The 23,490-nt window shown below is 45.0% G+C and overlaps 1 protein-coding gene across 2 annotated transcripts in view; it reads left to right on the top strand.

The window, feature by feature from the left end:
* Window positions 1–23,490, top strand: part of LOC138562835 (olfactomedin-4-like) — a 503,030-nt gene that overhangs the window by 433,002 nt on the left and 46,538 nt on the right. For both annotated transcript variants that reach the window (XM_069642808.1, XM_069642807.1), the window contains one exon: window positions 3,522–3,675. In XM_069642808.1, the coding sequence (XP_069498909.1) occupies window positions 3,522–3,675 (154 nt within the window). The remainder of the gene's footprint in view (window positions 1–3,521; window positions 3,676–23,490) is intronic.

The following is a 23,490-nucleotide window of genomic DNA, read 5'->3' as shown; positions in this document are numbered from 1 at the left end:
AATCCCTCAAACTTACCAAACTTCCTGGATTTTCGCCCGTGCTCGAGCCACGGTTTCCGTGCCTCCACGCGCGCCATTGTTCCTTCCTGGTTCCGTTCTGGACAGTCGGAACGAAGCACGCTGGAATCCGAAGACCCGCGCACAGGCTTACATAAATTCCCGACCATACGGAGGAAGTCACAAAAGAAGGTCTCAAGCAAACAGGAAATACAGGTGAGAAGAGGAGAGACTTGTGACAATTAGTGCTCGTGATCCTAAAGAGTCCACGGCCAATAAACGAGCTTAGCTTGTGCCGGAATTACAAAAATGTGTGCGCTCGCACATAGAATGTTGTTTTGTGTGTCAAAGTAGAAAGTGACATTAATAACGGGTGCGCTAAAATCTATCCTTCACCTGCGTCCGTGTGAGTTAAGGTCGCATCTACACGTGATTGGTTCTCGAGGTGGGTGGGCTATCAGAGCCCTCAAGGGTTTACCTGTAAATACTGTTCACGCGTCCCGCGTCGGTGTAAAATGGTGGTGGAATCCCTGCTTGCTAAAGTGTTTAAGAGGTTGTCATAGGAACCTGGTCCTTTGTTTGTTTTGGAGATAGCTGTCTGCGGTTGTCAGCCATGTTGGAAGGTGCTTCTGGGTTATATGTTAAGTGGAATTGAATCTGTAACCTGATTCTGCTGTAACACTGTGACAATAATTATGCTTTTTTGTTACAATCAACACAAGAAACACGACCTATTGCGGGTTACAGTTTCAATTCCACTGAACATATAACCCAGAAGCACCTTCCAACATGGCGACAACCGCACTTTAATGGGCTCGTATTTCGAGGTAGCTAGGTTGATTGTCATAGGCCGTTGTCTATTTCCTTCTAATGATCGTCATACACGTTGAATATATACTTCTCATAAGCAAGCTTGTATGTATTCTTTCTACCTTGCGTTTCAGCGTATTTTGAGTTATTGACAAGTGAGCCACGTCATTCTTCTTTGTGTCCATAAGTACTGCATCATGGAGTACATGTTTCTTTTGGTGCTTCAATTACATCGTCATTCTTAAGTATTTTCATATTGTTTCAGCATAGGTTCTCATATTTTCTTTATATCATTCTTTTACCGTCTTCGGACTTTGTTTTAACGCACATCCATTCTGTTCATGGCTGCATTTCGACAGCTCGGTAACGTGCATCTTTCTTGGTAACTTTCCTCCATTCTGTCAGCTTGCGGGTGTACTCTAAAGGTTTGTCTGAGTGCATATCATCCCTCATATACTCAGCAAGGTGCAGGATCATTGCAATTTTTCAGGCATGGGATCCCCATCATGGCTCTTTGTATATCATCCCAATATGATGGTGGCGAGGGGGCGGGACCAAGGAGAAGACAGGTACCCCCTCCTCTACAAAACGAAACCCAGGTGGTTGAGTCACTTCAGATTACTCACTGCTTTCCCAATTAATCCATCATCTCTCATCAGTCCGGCCATGAGCCAAAGTCTTCTTATCTGTAGTTGATCTTGTAGCCTGCTCATTGTTCTGGGACATTTAAGGGAGTGTAGCACATCACTATCTTCATCCAAAGCTTAATGAATAGCCCTGGTTTCGACTTCTAAATCACATGTGAGGAGACCACAAATGTGTCAATTTTGACCTTCTTATTTACTGGTATTTCATTTAATTATACTGGGCGTTCTTGATCCTCTTGGCCTCTAGAGACTTGCTCACTACATCCTCTATAGACGTCATGCACTTTTAATGGTCCAATACCTGGCTCTTACAGATGTTTTCTTCTTTAATCTAAGAGAAATATGTCTCTCGTTCATAGCTTATACATCTACCTCCCCTTGTGCCTTGCAATTATTCCTCAAAATGGCCTCATTGATCCCAGGCCAACACAGACTCCGCTTCGTTTTGCACACAAAGCTATTTTCCAGCTTCTCCTGATTCTGCAGCCTTGGTCTGTCTCTGAGCTATCCTTAAGTACATATTTCTCTTGTTGCTTCGGTTACATCATCTCCCAAAGATTTTTATATCATTTCAGTATGTCTTCATATATATTCTTCATAAAATCACTCTATCCTCTTCGGATTTCACTTAACGCTCCATAATGTCCAATGGTGTGTGCTGACATCCTTCTATACGACATCCTTCCACTCTTTCAGTGCGAGGGTACATTCTGTATGGTTGTCTGAGTGCATATTTTCTCTCGTACCCTCAATGCTGTATAGGGACAATGCAACGAGTCCCATTTACAGCTCTTCTCCTGCTGTTCCAATATGACGGCGGTGAGGGGCGGGAGCTAGGGAAAACTCGTCTATCTGCTCCTCTACACCTCCTTTTCTCTTTCTTCTTCCCTCTCCCCCTCCCCTGCCAATGTTCCCCCTCTGCCTCTCGACTGGCTGACTGGTTCCTTCAGATTCTTACAGGGCACCAGGCCCCCTCTGACAAGTATAACCCTGCACTTGTTCTCCTCTGAACCCCCCCACATGCAGTGCCCTTGGGCTACCTCCCCCTTCACTAGCCTGGCTGGGCCTCCACCCCCTGAGCCCTTCCAGCCATGTCCCTTGCACTTAGCACGTGGACCTCTGCCTCTGCACTCTCTTCTCCCTGGGCGCTGTCCATCTGGCCTCCCCTGGGACTCACTTAAAACTCTGGCAACTCCCCTATATCCCCTGCACTTCTGCTTAATGCACTTGCACGATCCGAATGTCACAAGGCCTAATAGGACCGTTTTGTTTTGTCACCCCCCCCCCCCCTTGTCTTGTTGCACCTTGAAACACATTGTATACAGGTGCATTATGAAAACCAAATACATTTTAAAAAAGGGTTTTCAAAATGGAGGCATGTGTACTATTTGGGATCTGTTGGAGAGAAAGGAGGATATCCAATTCGTAGCTGAGTCTGTGATGCCGAGTGTGTGAAGTCTGTCAATGAGGATGGAGTGGTCAATGGTGTTGATTGCTGCTGAGAAGTGGTCATTATATATTAAAATCACAGAATAGATTCAGAATTATTCTGTGACTAACATTTCATCACTGTTCACTGGCACCTCGTGCTTCATATTATGCGTCATAATGAGAGAACCGATTTATAAATGTTTTGTTGAACAATGATTCACTCATACCTATCACATGAAGCAGGCATTTTCCTTTGAAATCATTGCATCAGTGCAGACTGCTTTTCTCGTAAGATTATTGTTAATCAATTCAGTTTACACACTTCAGCAGCAGGAGTTAGAGACAATGTAGCATCATAGGACTTTAGGCATCCATTATGAGAAAACGGCCTGCACTTTCCCAGACCATGGAAACAGAATTTATTTTGAACCAATTTGTGCTTCACTAGGGAGAAATGATACCTGACGTGGCTTATTTCAAAATAAACCAAATCCTGATGATAATTGAACTATAAAATGATATTGCATATTGTTTTCACTGTTGTTGAGATTATCATTGTATTCCCTTTAGTTAGACGCAGAAGGTGATTTGTTGTCTTCTTTTCTTCATCCTTTGTCCTACATGGAACAATGACAGATCCGGAACATCTCTGTGATGGTGAATCAGCTGGAAAAATATGATAAAAATAATGTGCTGGCCGTACGGCGGGAAATAGTGGCCCTGCGGAAACGTCTGGAAAACTGTGAGAAGAACAATACAAGGCCCACACCACCTCCTCCTCCAAGCTATGGTGACTATCATGTTTTTTCTGAGGCGCCCCTTCAGCTCCTTTAATTATTGTTATTCACAGTTTATCACGTGCAACAAAAATCTGTTTGCTATCACCTAGATTTATGTTTTTGTGGCCTCCTATACCAGCTATGGAATGTTGTCTATTTCAAAGTTGTCAGTAGGATTAGTGCCCTCTACATTTCTGATCTCTTCCTACTCTACCAGGCTCTACTGGCTCAGCATGAATGCTCCAAGTGTCCATAAAGGCACACGACAATTTCAATGATTGAGCCCATTACTTCTTTTTGCATTATGGGTAACTGGCTAGCTGGCAGTAGTCAGATTATAACACATAAAACAGGAGCTCATGTTGCTCCAAAGTGTAATTTGGCGGCGGGAGCCATTACGTGTTGACATACAGTAAGAGACTCCCCGCACCCACATTTTCATCATGCCTGACAGCATTTACTTTTATTTGTCAGCATGGCAAGCAGCGGTCACAATAACAATTCAAAGCTGCACGACATACTTGCATGTTGGGCAGCGTTGCATTTTCATTGTGAACACTGCTTACCATGCAAACATGATAAACCATGTTCACAATTACTTATAAACACTGTCCAACATCAAAGCATGGCAGGCAGTATGTACAATCGATCCCTATGGGGTCAGCCAACTCTATGCTGGTGCATAAAGCTGGAGGTCCCCAAAGGGATCGCCAGCCTTTGCGTCAGCATTAAAATCCACGCTGGCGCAAATGCTGGAGCATTTGTATGGGGGATAGGAAGGGAGGTGGTGGAAATGCATTTTGCGTTCTGCCCCTCCTCTCCACCATAAAAATGATTGAAAATGAGCTATAGCTTGAATGTAAGGTGTTAAAGCCTTATTCAAGGGTTTTACGCCTTCCATTTACATTACAACTCATTGGAACATGAGCTCCTTAGTGTAGGGTTGTCTTAACGCCTCACTAACAATCAAGCCACATCAGGCACCTGGTATGTTTATAAATGGGAAGAAGAACCGTGCTGTGCCCTAGAATATTAGGTGCACGTTCAGACAGCACTCACCTGATTGTGTAGACAGGCTGATTTACTTGGAAACAGCTCACTGTGAAATGGTCCAGACAAATCCCCAGGGAAACTGCATTCATCCAGTTTACCAGCCCATCTAAAACTGCCACCCATAGAATACTCCCGGTGCCAATCCTCCACAATGTTAACAAGACTGCAAGTGTCACATAGGCACACTGGGTAGAGGAGCAGCATGGCACAGTGATACAATACCATAACAATGTACAGATTAACTATATCTAGTTATGAGGTGAGGGCAATCAAGACCATCATGGTTGTTGTGGGGCCCGGCGAGGCCAATTGAGCCGGCCACATCAGTGCTGGGGTGCAAGAACCTTGCTGGGTTGCTGGGATCACCCGGTCTTACTGTGGTGCAGGGTGGACCCTGATGGGCTGTGCGGACATGGGCCCAGGGTGTCATAGAACCCACGGATGCAGGATGCATCCGGTTCATAGAACGGCCTGTGCGGACCCAGGCCACCATGCTGGCCGAAGGGTCCCGCGGCAACAAGGCCTGATTGCACGATATGGGCCTGCATGCCCAGGGTGAGAGACAGACACAGTAAATCCATTGTTAAAGTCTGCCGCCGTTCTAATCCACGTGTGTGCAGGGGGCTCATTTTATTAACATCCAGTCATGACACAGTCATGAAACATCTTAAAGGTGCAGAGCACCACAATGGACATGTACATAAAGAAGGAGCGAGTGATAATACATGGAAGGTGTACTATCACTGACCTATCCTACTCTCATGAGAACCACCCACTCCATCACCACTTTCTCTATCCATAACTCATTTTATGAGAGGCTCTCAGCTGGTATTCTGCCTACCTGGACCCCATAATTGTTACTGACCCCTGTTGCCAACCTGTTGTCTCTGTGGCATTCGTTTAGCCAGGGTGTGACACCTTTATTGCCCCAGGACCAAATCTACCATTCATGCCACAGTTTAGCTGTGTTGATAGAGCACCAGGTCAGCTGCTGACGAAGGATATTTGCTGGTTTAAATGCATTAAAAACAGGTTTTTGGAGAACTGCGAATGTTATGCACTTTATGCGTAAAAGCAAGCGGCATGCTTGGTCAAAAAACAATCACGTGCATTTTTTCGTTAAGTGTGAAACAATCAACTATTTAAGTGCTCATTTTATAAACTGTAGGGGATTGGAAAATGACATTTGCTAATAATTCCAGAACCTACATAAGTTAATTTGAGAGCTCTCCTTTAGTATATTTTTATGAAATTAGAGGTAGTCCAGTGAGAAATGTGGGCAGTGGTTTGTCTGCACCTCTGGCTTTAAAATGTTAACACCGAACTTTTATTGTTCATACTGCGTACTGTTATGTTGCTGAAGAGTAAACATGTGCCTATGTGTGTATAACATTTTATATATAGCATGAACCTAGTTACCAAGCAATGGAGAGTTATACCAAAAAGGGTGAACACATAGAGAGAATGCGAGGTAGAACTGGAGTAAGGAGGACCAGTTAAGAGGCGTACGTCCTGCCTTGTTCAGGATGCACGCAAGAGAAATAAATGTATCTGGATTCATTTGTGGGGCCCCTTCTCAAGACCCGCATATACATGGTGCCGTCCTAGCCTCCAATGGCATTCTGGCTACACCACAGCTCTGTAGCAAAGCAATGCCACATTGGACAAAAAAGGAGAATGCTATCGGATGATTTCCCTGAAAGGAGGAAGTCCACACAAAAGCCAGTGTAAGGTCCATTCTTTTTGGCAACCAACAATCCTCTACAGCTACAGAGGCCCAAGTAATTCCCACTATCCGTACCCCAATGTCAAGGCTGACCAATGGAACCAACACATCGATCTCTCTATATCCTCGGTAGTGAAGCAAGGCTGCAGATTAGACAACATAAAAGACAGCGCATGCCTGAAATGTTTTCCTCAGAAGAACAAAGTTCATTGCATATAGAAACTAGGAAAGGATCTAGCCTTTCTGGCTACCATCGACCCACTACTACAAATTACCAAGCTTTTCCACATGCCTGGGTTCAGCTGTTACTTCTGACCCAAGAGGCTGCCCACCTGAAAGTCTTACCCTGTGCAGCAAGGCAAAACAGCAGATTGGCCATACAGTGACCACATGACAGGATCTCAGCGTGCATTCAACAGAGGGCCTAAGGTGTTCATCCCAAGCAGCTGGTAAATGACAGTGGCTGTTTCTCTGTGATCATTCCCTACCCTCCCATCTCTACCTTGGTTAGGATCTGCTATGCAGCCTGCGGGGTGAGTTTTGAACAGCCCCATACTTGCCTTGCACTCTTCCCTGTCCTCGTATGCCCCTCTTGTCTCTTCATCAATTGATCTGGAAGGCAGCCTTTGGGCTTAGCTGTGACCATCCCCATGACCTGCTCTGACTCCCCTGCGCTCTTTCCTCGCCCTCTTCACTCATCCTCATCACTCAGTCAGGATCCGTATTGTAGCCTTGGTGCTGATTTATTAATTTAAATTTATGAAGCACATTCACCAACGTGCTGTACAAAAATGAGATAAACTTGAATACGAGTATTTACAAACTGATCAAACATGAAGGATAATTTCATTCAATTCAAGATGAAGAAGATGGGTTTTAAGGGGAGCTAATGAAAGCATAAAGAAGGTAGCCTGATTTATACTGAGAAGATCCTAATGGGGTAAACAAGACTATATATGAACAAAAAGGTCTGGTCAGTGGTAGTGTGGAGAGGGAAAAAGGAAAAGAAAGGAAGCAATAAATGCTATTATGTTTTTGGTGATTTAACACACGGGTACATATATGGCGTTGCAAAGTTCTTGTATTGATTCCAAGAAAAATGCTAGATACCCAAAAAGTTATCTAGAATCAAACATGAATCATCGTCAACCGTGCAAAAATCAACAAGAGTGATACGATTATGAAAAAACATATTTCGATGTGTAAATACAATTACACAAAATACATGCCAAAACATCCCACATGTAACAATCAATGACAAAAAATGTAATTAGTGCAAACAATACAAATATGTCAGGGGACAGTATAGTGTGTGCCTATTCTTTTGATTATTGGATGGAACCATGTTTGCCTGGCATGTTTCAATCCCCGGATGTTGGCGTGGGATCTTCCTCGGCGGCTCTATCAAGATTGAGATGGTGTGTGATGAACAACCAATTGCTTCAGAGTAAGGTACGCAAGGGGTATCTTGACCACAGACCTGTGGTACAAAAACAGTACATCTGACTAAGTATATTGTTCTTTACCTCTCAGAACACTATAAGTCAAATTATTATGAAGTTAAGGAGTGTTCAACTCCAAAGTGAGGGCGTTATCAATAGTCTGCTGGATTAAGTAAATATGTTGGATACAGAACAATGAATCTTGTGAGTCATTGTTGACCAGGACCTAAAAAGGACAAAGACATATAGTGACGATGTGGCCTACATCAGGATACATATGTCATGCTTCCGTATGTGTTTCTGGTAAGTTGGAGCTTACCTGGTTATCCTCGGTGGTTAAAATTTGACCCGGCTATTGACTATGTTGTTAATAGAGTGTCTGTAGAAGAGAGTATATATGCATGAGGTCAGTCTGGCAATCACAAAGGAGTAGAAGGCTACTGAGTAATTAGGGTGTATGTAGAATTGGGATCACCTTGAAATCAGGAGAAGTAGCTCACAGTTATACTATGATTCAACCGCCTCCAGCAAAAGTGAGTGCTTTGTTATGCGTCCAATCATTAATTTGTGTGTAATTTGAAGATTCTATGTGAGAAAACGTGGGCTCCGTGTAGAGCCGTTTGGGCTCTGTCGAGCCACTAGATTGTGGGATTTGATTACCTGTAAAGGGAAAAGAGGGAAGCCATATTGTGTGTGCCGCGATGACGGATACTGAGTGTAACTATACAATGTGATATGGGAACATTTAAAATAATGCTCACATTCAATTGAGGAAACATTTATCGCAGCGCTACTATGGTAAGGCTGCATCCTGAAGACACGAGTGCTTCATTATGTGTGCAGTCACTCATTTGTGTGTTATAAAGAAGGACCGTATAGAAGCAAGCAGACTCTTGTACGTGCAGCTCAGACTCCTATGTGCTACTAGAGCGCGGGATAGGACTTCCCTTTTTTAAGGGAAGAACAACAACTAGAAAGCATAGAGAAAGTTTGTGTGTATTCCAAAGTTTAGGAGCTAGGAGAAAAAGTAAAGAAACAAGATTGCACACAAGGAGAGCTATTGACAGTCAAGAGAATTAAAGAAGGTTGAAATGTCTGTGAAGTTACATGGATTGATACCAGAAAAGAGAGACAAGGGCAGGAAAGACCAGGGATTCATTTATACAGGATGTAGAGAAAAAGAGGCTGAATATGGGCTGGAAAGGGAAGCCAATGGGTTGCAGCTAATGCCAGGGCAATATGAGGGCAGAGAGGACGTTCACGGAGTACGTGGACAGCAGGGTTGATGATAGATTGATGAGGAGCAAGAGCACATGCAGGCAACCCAACAGGAAGAGAGGAATATCAATCCAGGTGGGAAAACACCATGGTCAATTAAGGGTTGTAGCAACTGAAAAAGTAAGTAATAGTCATATTTCGCGAATATTGAAAAGTTCATAGGTTCTGGACTGAGCAAGAGTGGAGATATGATGAGAAAAAAGAGAGAAGGGTGGAAGATAACACTAAATTACAAGCGGAAGAGGACAACAAATTGAATTGGAATGGAAACCATTTGAAGAAGGAAGAGAACAGGATAAGGAGAAAGGATACGGAAGAAGAGCATCTCAGGTTTGGAAGGGTTAAGATAAAGAGAGTGAGAGAGCATCCCGAGTTTAACCACAGAAAGACAGTTCAAATACAGGACTAGTGAAGGACTGGATGATGGATGAAAGAGGAATAGTGAACAAAGACAAAAGTAGGGGACCAAGAACTGAGCTTTTTGCAACACCATAGCAAAGATGTAGAGAAGTGGAAGAAATCCCAGTCCTTGACAAAACATATGAGCATTTGGAAGGATTGGAAGAGAACCAAGACAGAGGAACACCACACATACAAAAAGAAAGAGAAAAAGACAATGGTGTGAACCACTGTATCAAAGAGATAGCTTGCCCAAGATGAATCAGGAGAGAGGATTGCTTCATGGGATGATCGAAAGTATGGAAATAAGTGACATCTAGAACACCACTCATATGTAAAGGCCTTTGATTCTATGGAGATGGGAAGGGGCGGGTTAGTGCAGACAGAGGGAGCTCTTTACAGCTGGAAGAAGGTTCCACCACCTTGTTTCTCTCTGTCTCTATCTTTCCTTCCTGTCCCCTTCACTTCCTGTGCCACAAAGCACTTTGAGTGTGATGTCAGAACGCAAAGTCCACTTGTTCCAAGAAGAAGGATTGGACCAAAAAAGCAGGCAACCTTTAGTACAATCACCTGAGGGCTTTTGCTTTTAAAAGAAGGGGTGTCCCACCGCTTCTTTGATTCATCACTGGACTTCAAACCTTCAACAAGAATTTGGGTTGACTGTGTTGGGAGAGCAGTCCTTTCCAAAGTCCTATGGTTGTGAGGTGAAGATAGGTAGTTCAAAGCAGAGGCAGGCTATGCCACGTAACCACTCCCAGGGGATATTGGGGGTTTCCAGCTGCTGGAACAAGACCTACCTCTCTGCCAGCCGCAGCGGTACCCAGGATTTCACTGTGTTGAAGAAACCCTGCAGTTGTATGCCAGCTTCCCTTTGTTTGGCAGCCTGAAATCAAGAACCCATCTTGGCCCAGTGTCCTTGGAGTGGGACTCACAGCAACCTGAGGAGTGACCTGCTGCTGGAGAAAAATGTGTCTCTATGCCAGCCACAGTAGTACCCACCACTTTGCCATGTTGTAGAACCCCTGCAGTTGTGTGCCAGACTCCCCCATGTTTGGGAGCACAAGGAACTGACTCATCTTATCCCTGAGCCCCTGGATAGGTGCTCACAGCACCCTGAGAGACAAGACAGCTGGGATCCTAGTGTTTTCGCTGTTCAACTGCACAGAGATGTGTTTCAGGAACTGTTCAACACATTCTAACCACCAGGACTCTCCGCATATGCCTTTGGCACAATCCCGAACTTTGAATCGCTCGCACAGTACCAATAAGCCTTGTTCACCATTGTCGAACTGCTAAGACACTGCAAAGGTATTATTGACTGATAACTGCCCTCCTGGTTCATTAGACAGGCTAGGTCACATTAATCCCTTTTTGCAGCCCAAAAACATAACCTTTGAACATTGCGGTTTTTATTTCCTTTTCTCCCCGTCTCATCACACAGAGTGCTGCATCTTGTTTGCTATCTTGATTATTCTGTATTCTTTCTACAGGGGTTAGTTTTTACAGTGTTTTCTAGTTAGTTATTATTTTACATGGTGTGTTTAATTAAAGTATGTATATATTTATGGCAACTTGATTTGGACATTCCTTTATTTTGGAATGTTATACTTCGCTGTTTGGGTTGCTACTGAACCACATGTACACCCCTCTTTAGCGTATAGCCTTCCATTGTCCCTTGTTTCCACAAAAGGAGATGAAATGTGCCCCTCTTACCTTTATGATTGTGTTGGCTCTTGGTTTGCAGAAGTGTGAGGGCGTTTTAGCCTCCACTCATCCGTGTACTCCTGCAGGCAAAAGTCAATTCAAGTCATGTCAAAGTCAACAAGTCAAGTTCCTTCGGTCTTCTAATCCTTGGCTGTTATATGACAGGCAGGGCCGAAGCAGCAGTCTGTTTGGGACGTATAGGCTGGGCTGTGTGTGCTAGATGCAGTCCAGAAGCCAACAGCAGCATAGGGGGAGTCCCTGGTGTTCTCTATGGCCAGACTTCATATGTTAGTTGCAACACAGTGTTAATTGCAGCATGGGGAGCCCCAAGTGATCACTCAATCTAGTGTTTATCTACCAGCAGTGACCCGGGGAGTCCATGTGGGCCACCTGTCAGGGTGCAGGTATTTTACAGTCGGCACAGTGTTCCATGTCTCTCACAGGGACCACCGATTATGCCAGCTGCAGCCTGGGAGGAGGCAGTGAGATTGTGCACGTGCTGTCCACACAGGGAGTTCCAAGGAGGAAGTGCCAGTCCCGCAGCAGTGAGTAGAGGCACCGGGAGGTCGCAGTGACTGTGGGTGCATCCATCCCTGTCACAGGGAGCGCCCCCATTTAGAGGCTAGGCCACGATGGTGATTGATGTCATATTACTGAGCAGAGAGCCAGCTTGACCCTCCGCCGTGAGGTTCAGGATTTTCATTTCGGACCAACAGTACTCCACTCGCGCTGTGAACAATGTTTCTTTTTCCTTTTTGTTTAAAGGATCCCCCCGCACAGCATCACGTGCCGGGGGTCCTTCACTCTTTTCTTTTGCAACTTCTATTCCCATTTTGTTTCTCCTGCCACCTGTTACAAGCTTCCCCCAATGCAGAGGGTTACAAGATCCCCCCTTTGAACAATCCTCGGTCCCAAGGATAGGCTTGGCTGGATCTATAAATCTGTTGAGCCACGATTTCAATCTACAGGCCACCAGTTGTCACCTATTACCCTGAATCTCAGGCACCTCACACAGTACTCCTGAACCCCCAGGAACCTGCTCTAAGGGAGGAGAAACAGAAAACTGGGATGAACGAGCAATTGGAACCTCACACTGCACCCCTGGTGATTCACACATCAATTTCATGACAGATCTGCATTCCCTGGTGGAATGACTGACAGCCATTGGGGCCTCATCTAGGGATTCCTCCTGACCCACATTGTGCATTGTACCATATTCCTTATCTTCCAACGGAGGAACAGGTAAGGGTTCATCTGCCTAGTCCAGTGTAGCATGGGCAATGGGAGCAGGATCAGGATTAGACTCAGAAGGAACACTTTTAGGTTGGGGATCAGGTTCCCTAGGGGTGGGATCTGTATCTGTGGGTGTAGGGACTTACACTCATGTCTGATCTGACCAAGGGTATTGGTAGATGCCAAATAGCTCACCCTCATCATCTGCATCAGCACAGGTACCTGGTCGACCATGCACTCATCTCTCATTCTCAGTAGCTTGAAGTGCATTAGAGACACCTGCTTTTCCATTTTGCTTCCAGGGATTGAGCCATTGCAGGGTCCTCCTCTATGGGCCTTTTAGCACAGAGTCTCTGCTGTCTAGTCATTGGCCCCTTGGCTGGTTCCTATTCTTCTGTCACTATTGGGGTCAGCTCAACCTCATCCCCAACTGCGAGTAGGTGGTCCTGGTGCAATGTCTTGATGTTCATTGGCCGTCCTTCCTATCACAGTCTGAAGACAGATAGCTCTCCTGCTGATGCTTTTAGATGAATGGCTGAGATTCCCAAGTGTCACCCAGCTTGTTGCATCCTCTCTTTTCCAGGCTAACATGGAAGATGCAATCACCAGAATGAAGACAGTGAAACCTCTCGCTGTCTGTTCCATCTGTGAACACTCCAAAACACAGGTCTACAGGCAGCCGTGAATCTCTTCCGAACATCAAATAGTACAATGTAACCTGGTGGTATCATTCTTGGTATAGTTGTAGGCATGGGTCAAAGTAGCCACATGTTGACTCCACGTGTTCTTCTCTAGCTCCAGGATGCCCTGCATTGCCTGGAGGGTGCAATTGAACCTTTCCACTTAGATATCCTCTCGAAGGTGGTATGGAGTTGTACGGGTCTTCTTGATGCCAACCAGCTCCAGCATCTGTTTGATGAGTGTCAATCAAAAATCCAGCCCCTGGTTGTAATCAATTCTGGCCAGCCAACTGTCGGGCACAAGGTATTTTGTGTATCCTGTTGCAGTCTCTACCTCTCCTGTCCCCTCCCAGGCCCTCTGCACGGCCCTGGCTTCTCATTTCATCTCTAAAACACAGGACATCATGTCCTCTCTCTCTTCCTCTCCTCTGGCCCTTCTTTGGCACCTCTCCTCCGTCCCTCTCTGCCTTTCCCCTGTTCTCCCCAGACGTGGTTTCTAGATAAGTACGATCTATGAAAGTCTTGTCAAAAGAGGTTCACCCAGGTTCCTCCAAAACCATCAAGGACCGCATTGACACCCTGGCTCCTGCTCTGGCTGACTTCTGCAACAACTCCTTTGGCACTGGAGTCTTCCATTCCCTGCTGAGGCACTCCCTTGTGCTCCCTCTTCTTAAGAAACCTTCTGCAGACCCTTCCTGCCCGGCTAACTATCATCCAATCTCCATCACTCCTTTCCTGGGCAAACTCCTGGAAAAGCTGGCCATCTCCCAGCTTAATCTTCACACAGAATCTGTTGGTTGTCTCCATGACCATCAGTCTGGCTTCTGGGCTGCCAGGAGCATGGAAACTGCACTCCTGAACATCTGTGAAGACCTGCTCTCCAACCTTGATTCCAACACCCCCTGTGTCCTCATCTTACTTGATCTCTCTTCTGCCTTTGACACGGTCAACCATGCCATCCTGCTCAACCGTCTCAGTGATAACCTAGGTATCATCAATCAGGCCTGGGCTTGGCTAGCTTCTTTCCTCTCCGAACGCCTCTCCCAGGTCCAACTTGGGTCCTTCCTTTACTCTATCTCTACCTGTAGTGTTCCCCCGGGGACTAACCTTTCGCCTAGGCCTGTTCAGCCAATACCTGGCACTTCTTGCCTACCGCATTGCCGCTCTCTGTCCCAACTTTCAGTGCTATGCGGATGACACTCAACTCATTTTCAGGCTCCCTTCTGCCACCTCTTCTCCTTCTCTCATCTCTGACTGTCTGCTATCCAGGAGTGGTGTGCCGCCAATGATCTCTGCCTTAATGCTAGTAATAAAGAGAGTCTCCTCATCGGCACACCAGCTCCCTCCTTTCCTGTCACTGTCTGGCTGGCCTCTCTTGGCCCTCTCTCTCTGCTCTCACCTGTGAGGCTAAAAATCTCGGGGTCATCTTTGACTCCGCACTCTCCTTCTCTCCTCACATCTCTGACATCTCTAAGAAGTCACACTGCTAGCGCAACAGCCTCTTTCTAAATCTGCCTGGCTGTACTCTACTGCGAGACTTGTCCTGGGGTCAAGCCTAGCGATCGTATCTCTCCAGGACTGAAATCACTGCACTGGTTCCCAGTGGCAGCACAGATTAAGTTAAAAACCCTCTACATTGTCCACAAGGCCTTCTGGGGCCTGGGGCCTCAATACCTTCAAATCTTTCTTCCTAAATATCTTCCTTCTCGAGCTCTTTGTTCATCCAGCTCCAACTCCCTCAGGGCCAGTCGCCTCTCCAAGCAGCGAGTTGGTCGTAGATCTCTTTCTTCTGCTGGGGCCTCCCTCTGGAACAGCCTCCCTGCCTCTCTGAAACTTGAGGAGAACCAACTCCGGTTCCGGAAGCACCTCAAGGCCTTCCTCTTTGCTTCTGCTTTCTCTCCTCCTCTCCCCTGCTAATCTACTGGCTGCACTGGTTACCTGGCTACCCTCTGATCTCGGATCCATGTGTCCTCTCCCTGCCAGTTGCACACCTGCACTGCCCCCCTGGCAAACCTTGCACTCAGGGACTGTTTCTGTAGCCGTACAGCCCCCTACCAGCACTTGACACCTGATGTCTGCACTTACCCTTGCACTTGCCACCAGCTGGCTGCACTTTTTATTTATTTAGTGTCTTTATTTATTTTACTGTTTATCCTATGCACTGCACCGCCCCCTCCCCTTAGGTCACTAAATATCTTGTTGCCCATATACATACATATTACACTCTTACTCTTGCGTTATATTTTATCCCACTTCCCTCCGTTACTCTCTGTTATTTACTATGCATGCATCCCTTTGCCACACTCTTTGATCTATTTACTCACTGTTCGCATCTTTTTCGTCTTCGGACCCTAGGGATCACTGCCTTCGTTACTGCCTCTTTGAGTCACTTTTCGATCCACTTCGCGTAGATTTGGGAGGGGTTTCTATCTTAAAATAGGGGTCCCGTAAAACCGTCCCTTGCAAGGAGTTGCCTATTCTAACCACTTCTACTGGGAGCTTCACATCCTGTCAGCCGAATGGCAAAGGTCATGCGATATTGCCGAGACTCTAAAGTTACTTATGTCGACAGCCGATGGTTTATCTTATCTAAGCATCTTATCTCTGCTACCAAATGAGCTAGGTGTTCCCAAACAGCCCTTTAAGATGAGAAGTGGTACCCTGAAGATAGATGGGGATGCAGATTTTATTCATACATCAATAATCAAGATGACACAAATAGTTTGGCAAAAGTTTGTCTATTTCAATGTCAAGTGTCTAAAACTGGGAGTACAACGAACATCAGCAATCGCTCGAAACTCTGACTCTAACTACTTCATAAAAAAACAGGGTTCTTATACCCATAACTGGTCATAATTTACGTGTTGATAAACGTCATCCTACGTGGCAAACTACAAAAACCTAGCGGGAGGTGGGATTGGTTCTAAGTGAATAACTAAGCATAGGTTCTATATCTGTATGGAGTAACAGAAAGAAATAATTGGATATTCAACATCAGGTGGGGCAACTAAGCCCTCCCTTCAAAATGGCCACTATGAACGTCACTAAATGTACGACGGCCCATTGCCTACACAAACTATAGGACCCCCCAACTCCTCTACACCATTGCCGGAGTTATCAGCATTTTTTTCAGCATTTATTCCGGACTGGCAAAACTGTAATGAGCCCCTATGACTTTGTCCTTGAGCCTCGCTACATTCCAGGAGATCAATGTAAGAGCAGGTGACCCACTTCTAACATCCTTAACTCGAGATGCCCAGCGGGGGATTACCGTAAACACCCATATACTGGCTCTTTAGCCATCAAAGAGATATCGAAAGCACACTTTCCGTTATGAAATGATTGCTCAAGCGCTTTAGGTAACATGTCAATTATGGGTGGGTTGAGAAACCCAGCTCAAACTTCTGGGACTCTTGATTCATTTCCATATTATAATTGTAGCCAGAATCAAACAGTAGTGCAGAATACCAAGTGTCATGTCAGTGACATATCTTGGCCTTGGTGTTCAAGATCTCTTTGCCCATCTTGGCCATTATGGCTCTACATTGTATAACACAGGCCCTTATAAATGGGTTATAAAAGTTATTTACTGAAGTTGAGAGAAATTGTGGTTACCTGCATTTGGACTACTGCTACCAGATGCATTGCAGTGACTGTGTGGCTGAACAGCACGACGCCCTTTGAATTGCTCATTTGAATTTAAAAAAGCATTCCTGGATGCTGAAGTGACGTGCTCTTTACAGAAGTTCAGAGCAATTGTGTTCATCTGCATTTGGACTACTGGTACCAGCTGATTGTGTTGACTGTGGTGCTGAGCACTGTGATGCCATTTGAACCGCTCATTTTAACTTTAAAAAAAGCATTTCAGGGCGCACGATCTTTAATGAAGTTGAGAGCAATTGTGTTCACCTGCATTTGGACTACTGCTACCAGCTATTTTGCAGTGACTGTGGGGCTGAACAGTGTGATGCCCTGTAAACCGCTCTTTTGAACTTAAAACAGCATTCCAAACCTCTGAAGTGACGTGCTCTTTACAGACGTTGAGAGTAATTGTGTTAACCTGCATTTGGACTCCTGCTACTAGCTGCATTGAGTTAACTGTGGTGCTGAGCACCGTGACGCCCTTTGAACCGCTAATTTGAACTAAAAAGAAGCATTCTAGGACGCGTAAGTGACACACTCTTTAGTGAAGTTTAGAGCAATTGTGTTCACCTGCAGTTGGACTACTGCTACCAGCTGCATTGCAGTGACTGTGGGGCTGAACAGCATGACACCCTTTGAACCGCTAATTTGAACTAAAAAGAAGCTTTCTTTCTTTCTTTTAATTATCATATGCGTGGGAGGACCCGCAGGCGCTTCCCCATCCAAAAGGATGATGTGCACCTAACCCTCCAATCTTACACACAGCCCTCACATTCTTACAACTCCTCCCACCGCCCCGTCTACCCCACAAAATCCAGCAGCACACTGCTCCTCTCCCTGCCTCTCAGCCCGACTCCTCCCAGCAAAGCCTTCCCACTCAGATCAGCCACTCCCAGCGCAGACTAAAAAGAAGCATTCCAGGATGCTGAAGCAATGCGCTACCATTGTGCTAATGACACGCGCGGTGCACGTAAAGTGCGTCGCCGTCACACTGTCAGGTGTCAAGGCGGATGGGCGCTCAGCAGGAGAGATGTACTCCAAAAGTAGACAGGTTGCTCCGTAAAACAAGATTGAACTGGAGCCGGTAAATGAGGCACCGATTTGCATCATGTTAATGACTGCAACTGCTCATCAGGCACCACAGCGGAGGAGTACCAGGTTGTGTGCGCAGAAGACCTATAAGGCAGTTGATCCAGAGGAAGCTGGTAAGAACTGTGCAAAGATCACTAACTTTTTCTCCATTTGAGAGAACCTTGATCCCATTTAGGAGGATGTCTGCTCAGAGCTAATGGCCGAGCTCGAGGTGTCTGTGCCGTGCCTCGGCGTATGTGCTGTGCCTCAGCTCAAAAACAATTGAACACATAGTGACATCCATACGAGCGTCTAAGACTGGGCAGCAACTGCATACCCTGGTGGCTTACCGGGAGGGCTACCGCAGCCTATCGATCACTGCACCTCGCACATAGGAAACAATATATTGAACCTAAGAAAGGCGGGGGAGGCATTCATAAATTTGCTTCAAGAATTACCCCTAGTAACAGCTGACTGCTGTCCTGCAATCGCTACACTGGGAAGTCCGACCCTAGGGTAACCCATAAGGATCAATGTTAATCCTATTGATCTACATGCTTCCCAGCACCTGCCATTATTTCATATCTCATCTCCTGCAATAGTCCACTGTTTGTCTGAAAGCAGTAATATTGATGAGGAGATTTTGCAATCAGCAGGGGTGGAGGGGACTGATGGTGCTACACTTAACACCAGTACTGTCTGCTTAAATGGCAATGTAAGTTGCACCTCAATGGTGATTTTTGGTATTTTTGAAATTCTGCCGACCACACTGGTGGGAAAACGTGACAATCTGGCAGAGAAACTAGAATCACAGGCAGATTTATTATAGGGCCTTTGGCATTGTTGCGACTCCATTGATACTAAATGCTATGATCTCCTTAATATGTTTGAAAAAATGCTCACCACTCTGCTGATATGATTGCTCATATGATTGCTCTACCTAAACAGCTAACTTCTCAAGAAAGGTGTAATGGTGGGGCTATCGTGAGAGATGCGAACATTACTACAAATACCCCAACTAATGTTTTATGTGCAGAAGCTAGTAACAGACAGGACACAATGAAGAATTGGTACAAGCGTAAATCTAAAAAAGTGAGAAAACAAGCCATTATGTATGGGAACACTAAGCCTAAATTACTGGCATATCCAGATGGGAACATTTCCACACTGACCGCTGCAAACAGAATTGAGAGTGTGAGTGACCTCTCCCACAATGAGATCTTTTCCCTGTTGGGCTCTCCATGCACAACAGGGGGGATCTTGGTTGCTCGATCTAGACAATCAATACAGAGACTGGGTAGTGTGACTAATATTTCCCTTACTATTGAAGATGGAGGAAGTGTTGTCCTTATAAATTGTCCCACAGAACATCTTGATAGTGATAAAGCAAACGTGACCAATAGAAAGCCGACTAGGGGGAAGTGTAGGGATTGTCGTGTGGTGACTGACACCGTGGTCAGAGATGATAAAACAAGGTGTGGATCTAGTAAGGGAGAAAGAGCTGTCAAGGACCAAGAAACTGTTGCAAAAAATAAGGATATCCGTCTTTACACAGCAGTAATGTTGTCTGGACAAAATAAGAAACAATCCACAAATAACAAATGTAGCGATGAGTTATTATCTGACCTTGAGGACCTATTTCACAGAGCTGGCAGTCCAGAAGTTGCTAAATGTACTGATGCAATGTCACAAACGATCCCCTGTGCCCAAACCAATGAATCTAAGCTGAGCCAAAAATCAAGCCAACAGCAAAAACATAGAAAATGTAAGGTGCTCAAAGTTAGCACTGATCCACGGGGTAATTCCTCTCCACTGCATCAGCAATAATGACATACACATTGTGGATATTCGGGAATATGTAAACATAGCTATATCTTTTATTCATTTCAAATCGAATTACTTCATTGATTGCATCATGCAGTATGATACTGCATTATTGAAGTTAGTGTATGAATGCTCGTCCATAGAGATTGGACACTTTCAAAATATTGAGCACAAGAGTCCTGAGCCGAGTCCAGTCACTCATGAAAAGGCTCTAGGACTGACTGGTTGCAGTATTCCTTCACTGTACAAGCTGTTTGTTTTTTTTTTCCTTTGGAAGCTACTGGTGCTTTAAGAAATCTATAAACTATCCAGTGCAGCGCAGAGCACTTGCATGGAGTCCTGAGCCGAGTCCAGTCACTCGCCAGTCAAGCGACTGCAATAGAGTTGCTGGACTCATGGGCACCGACTTCAGGGTTTCCAGGGATGTGCGTCACCCTTTCTCATGGTGGCCCTGAATCATGCTGTTCCCATCTTCATCTTGTATCCAGACTTGCAACATTATGTGTTACTACTGACTTTTGCAATTGTATTCACTCTCCCCTCTTGCTTCTCCACTCTTTTTGACTGCTTACTCTCTCTTCTCTCCTCTTCTCCCTTTCTCCATTTTCCTATCTCCTCCCCTCCTCCCCTTACTTTCTTCTATGCACTTACTCTATCAGAATTGTCCCTGGAACTAGTATGATAGCAACCTCTTCTGTCTCCTCCTCCTCCCCTTGTTTATTTCCTCTCCCCCTGCCCCTCCAGCACTATCTGAAATGTCATCAGCCCTAGTACGATAGTCGCTTGTTTTGTTCCTCCCCTCCCTTTCTGCACCCCTCTCCCTCACCTTTTGTTTTCTTCTTCTCTACCAGAAATGTCATCGGGCCTAGTACGGTAGTCGCCTGTCTGTTTCCATTTTCTTCCCACTCTCCCCCCTCCCTTCCTTATCTATGCCTTAGCTCTTGCACTATCTGAAATGTCGTCAGGCCGAGTATGATAGTTAATTTCACATCCTTACTGTTCATGGCCTGTAAGAATGTCATTGTATTTTCCCTTGTTCCCTCCCTTGCCTTGAAGCGCTTTGAAACACATTGTGTATAGGCGCCATATAAATAAACTATCATATCATATCATATCCAGCAGCAATCTGATAGATTGCTCTAGGCTCAGTGAGGAGCCAGCTCTTAAAAGGCTCACTGTGTTCACCTTCTTTCTAGGCAGATTCTCCAACGCTAGGAGACGTTGCGCACGCTCTGCCAACTATAGTGTCTCTAACATCTGTGCCAATATTTATTATATTGTTCGGCGCAGCTCGGTAAATTAACACTGACACTCACCATGGCTGCTTAATTTGCTGGTTCTTGAAGCATATCCAGGAGTTGGAAATGTGTGAACATATTTCCTGTTTCACCTAGCATCAGTTATGTAAGTAGTTCTTTACTCAACCCTGCACCTCCTGAAATTCCTGGACTTTCAGTTAACGCTTCTGGAGACAGCTCCGGGACGTAAAACTGAGCAATTGTCTGACTCCTTAGTGTCCATTTTATTGAGGATTGCCTCAGGCCTCTTGAATTGAGCCCAGTGACTGCTTTAGCTGGTTTTCGCAATCAACCGACCCTCTCATGAGTACTGGGTTTATTCTGTGATGGAACATTTGATCTCATTTTGCCCCATTTCATGCCACTCCTTACCCCTTACGGGCTAATAATTGTTAGCTGTAGTAGGCTTTAGATTAATTTAGCCAATCCGTTAATTTGAGTGATTTAGTTGGCCTCCTGCTGGTACCTTGTTTTAATGGTAATGAAGGGGTCAGACCCCTATGTTTACCCCATTATCCCCTGAGAAGAGTGTCTATGATGCAATTGCAGCACCATCTGTAAATGATTGTGCTATTATGCAAATTGCTATTATGAACAGTTATTATTCGCAGTCACTTAAGGCACTTTGGAGTGCCAAGAGCATACAAAACAGTGGAGTGAAAGATGGAGCGCAGGAAGCGTCAGGGATATTAAAATACGAAGCAGTGGGGTTACTGTGAGTCCAACCATGCCCACCTCCTCTTCAAGCTGGCACATGGGGTGCATGAAAAATGTGCTGGCAAATCATGGTCCAGCCATCTCCTGACATAGTGCAGCCAGTATGACGAACATCAAGGAATTGGTTGCAATCACCACTGGTGTTGCATGTTCTCCACTTCGCGACTACTGCAGATCAGAACCAGGATACCGATCGGTGTACTTACTCCAGATACATTGTGTGCAAACTGCAGCCTGATCCATATGCTTCCCAGATATTTACACTGGTTGTCGCCCATGACTTTCAGTCCAGTGAATGGCTCCAATGGGATATGTCTGAAAAGCACCACTAGACTGCTACAAGTAAAAGTCCCATTCTATGAGAACATATGAAAATATAAACTTTGTTAGTACTTCATATGGAAACCAGTATGTTCAACATAAAAATATATAAGTATATGTAGTTACACTGCTAGTAAATATTCAATCATTAACTCGATATAGGCCAACTAAATACCCGACACCACACCAAGTGACATGATACCAAATCATATACTAGTTGAAAGCATATAAAATGACATAAAAAATTGCATAAAAGATTGGTTGCATACAACGGTGTATCCACCACCAAATGTACATCTGCTCTTGTGACCATAAAGAGCAGTGACTCCTACAACTGATGTAGAACTGCTCTATTAATAACCCAACATGTTTCTGTTCCTATTGTTGAAAACATTCTTCAGGGGTATAACCATTAATAACATCCATTAGAAATATCAATTGTAGAAACATGGTGGAGTCTGTGGCGTATTCGGCAACCGTAGCCTGTAAATAATGTATAAAAATGTATGTCAGTGGCCATACTGCCTTCCATGCCCACATTCCTATATGTAGTTACTGCTGCATGTGATAGACTCTTAGTGTTTTAAATTACCTGAGTTATGTCCGAAGCACACTGCAATAAGCAGCTAGGAAGTAACGGGTGTCCAATTGCAGAATTTTATGTGAACAGAGCAAAAAATATATAGTTCTTCGGAGGAAAACCAAAACGTGGTCAAGAGGGAGCCCTAAAAAGATTCACTAACCTGGAGCAATCCGTCAATAAATAACAGTGGGCAGAGGACAACTTCTTACATAAGAAGGTAGTTGTTTTTTAGGGTCATTGCAAGTCATCATGGGTAATGGACCTAGATGGGAAGTCAATGTGCCAGGCATGTGGAAATGCAAAAGTGTACACATGTAATGTCTAGACCCATATATCAAGACTTTAGTAGACCTAATATAGAAGCAACACACATGTACGCCATTGTCATGACATTAACCTTTATTGTGGGGTGGAGGAGCCTCTTACAAGGAGGTTCTTGTAACAATCTTATGTGCAGATCACCATGTGCGCAGCAGGTATGGATATGCCTCACAGGTCACTTTATGATTGAAACCCGTTTAAAGTGTAAATCAGAGTTCAAGAAAGGTTCATAGTACCTATATCTAGCGAGACATAAAAAGAGAGCGAAAGGTTCTATCACAATGCATGCTGCTTGCTATCTGGGTCACAAGCTATACCTGCATACAACCCAACCTCTCCCATATCAATTCACTCACCTGCAATGAACATCTTGCATGCCTGCTCCAGTCCACAATACTGTCGGGCCTGCTGGTGCTTGAACTTGTGTGTCCATGAGATTCTCCTCATCAGCACACCCCCTCCCTCCTTTCCTGCTGCTCTCTGGCCGGCCTCTCTTGGTCCTCTTCCCGTTCCCACCTGCAAAACCAAAAACCT

Source organism: Ambystoma mexicanum, unplaced genomic scaffold, assembly GCF_040938575.1.
Source record: "Ambystoma mexicanum isolate Mex_15411 unplaced genomic scaffold, UKY_AmexF1_1 Mex_scaf73, whole genome shotgun sequence".
In the NCBI taxonomy this organism is placed as follows: Eukaryota; Metazoa; Chordata; class Amphibia; order Caudata; family Ambystomatidae; genus Ambystoma; species Ambystoma mexicanum.
The sequence above is the reverse complement of the archived record's forward strand: the minus strand, read 5'-3'. Positions and strand labels throughout refer to the sequence as shown.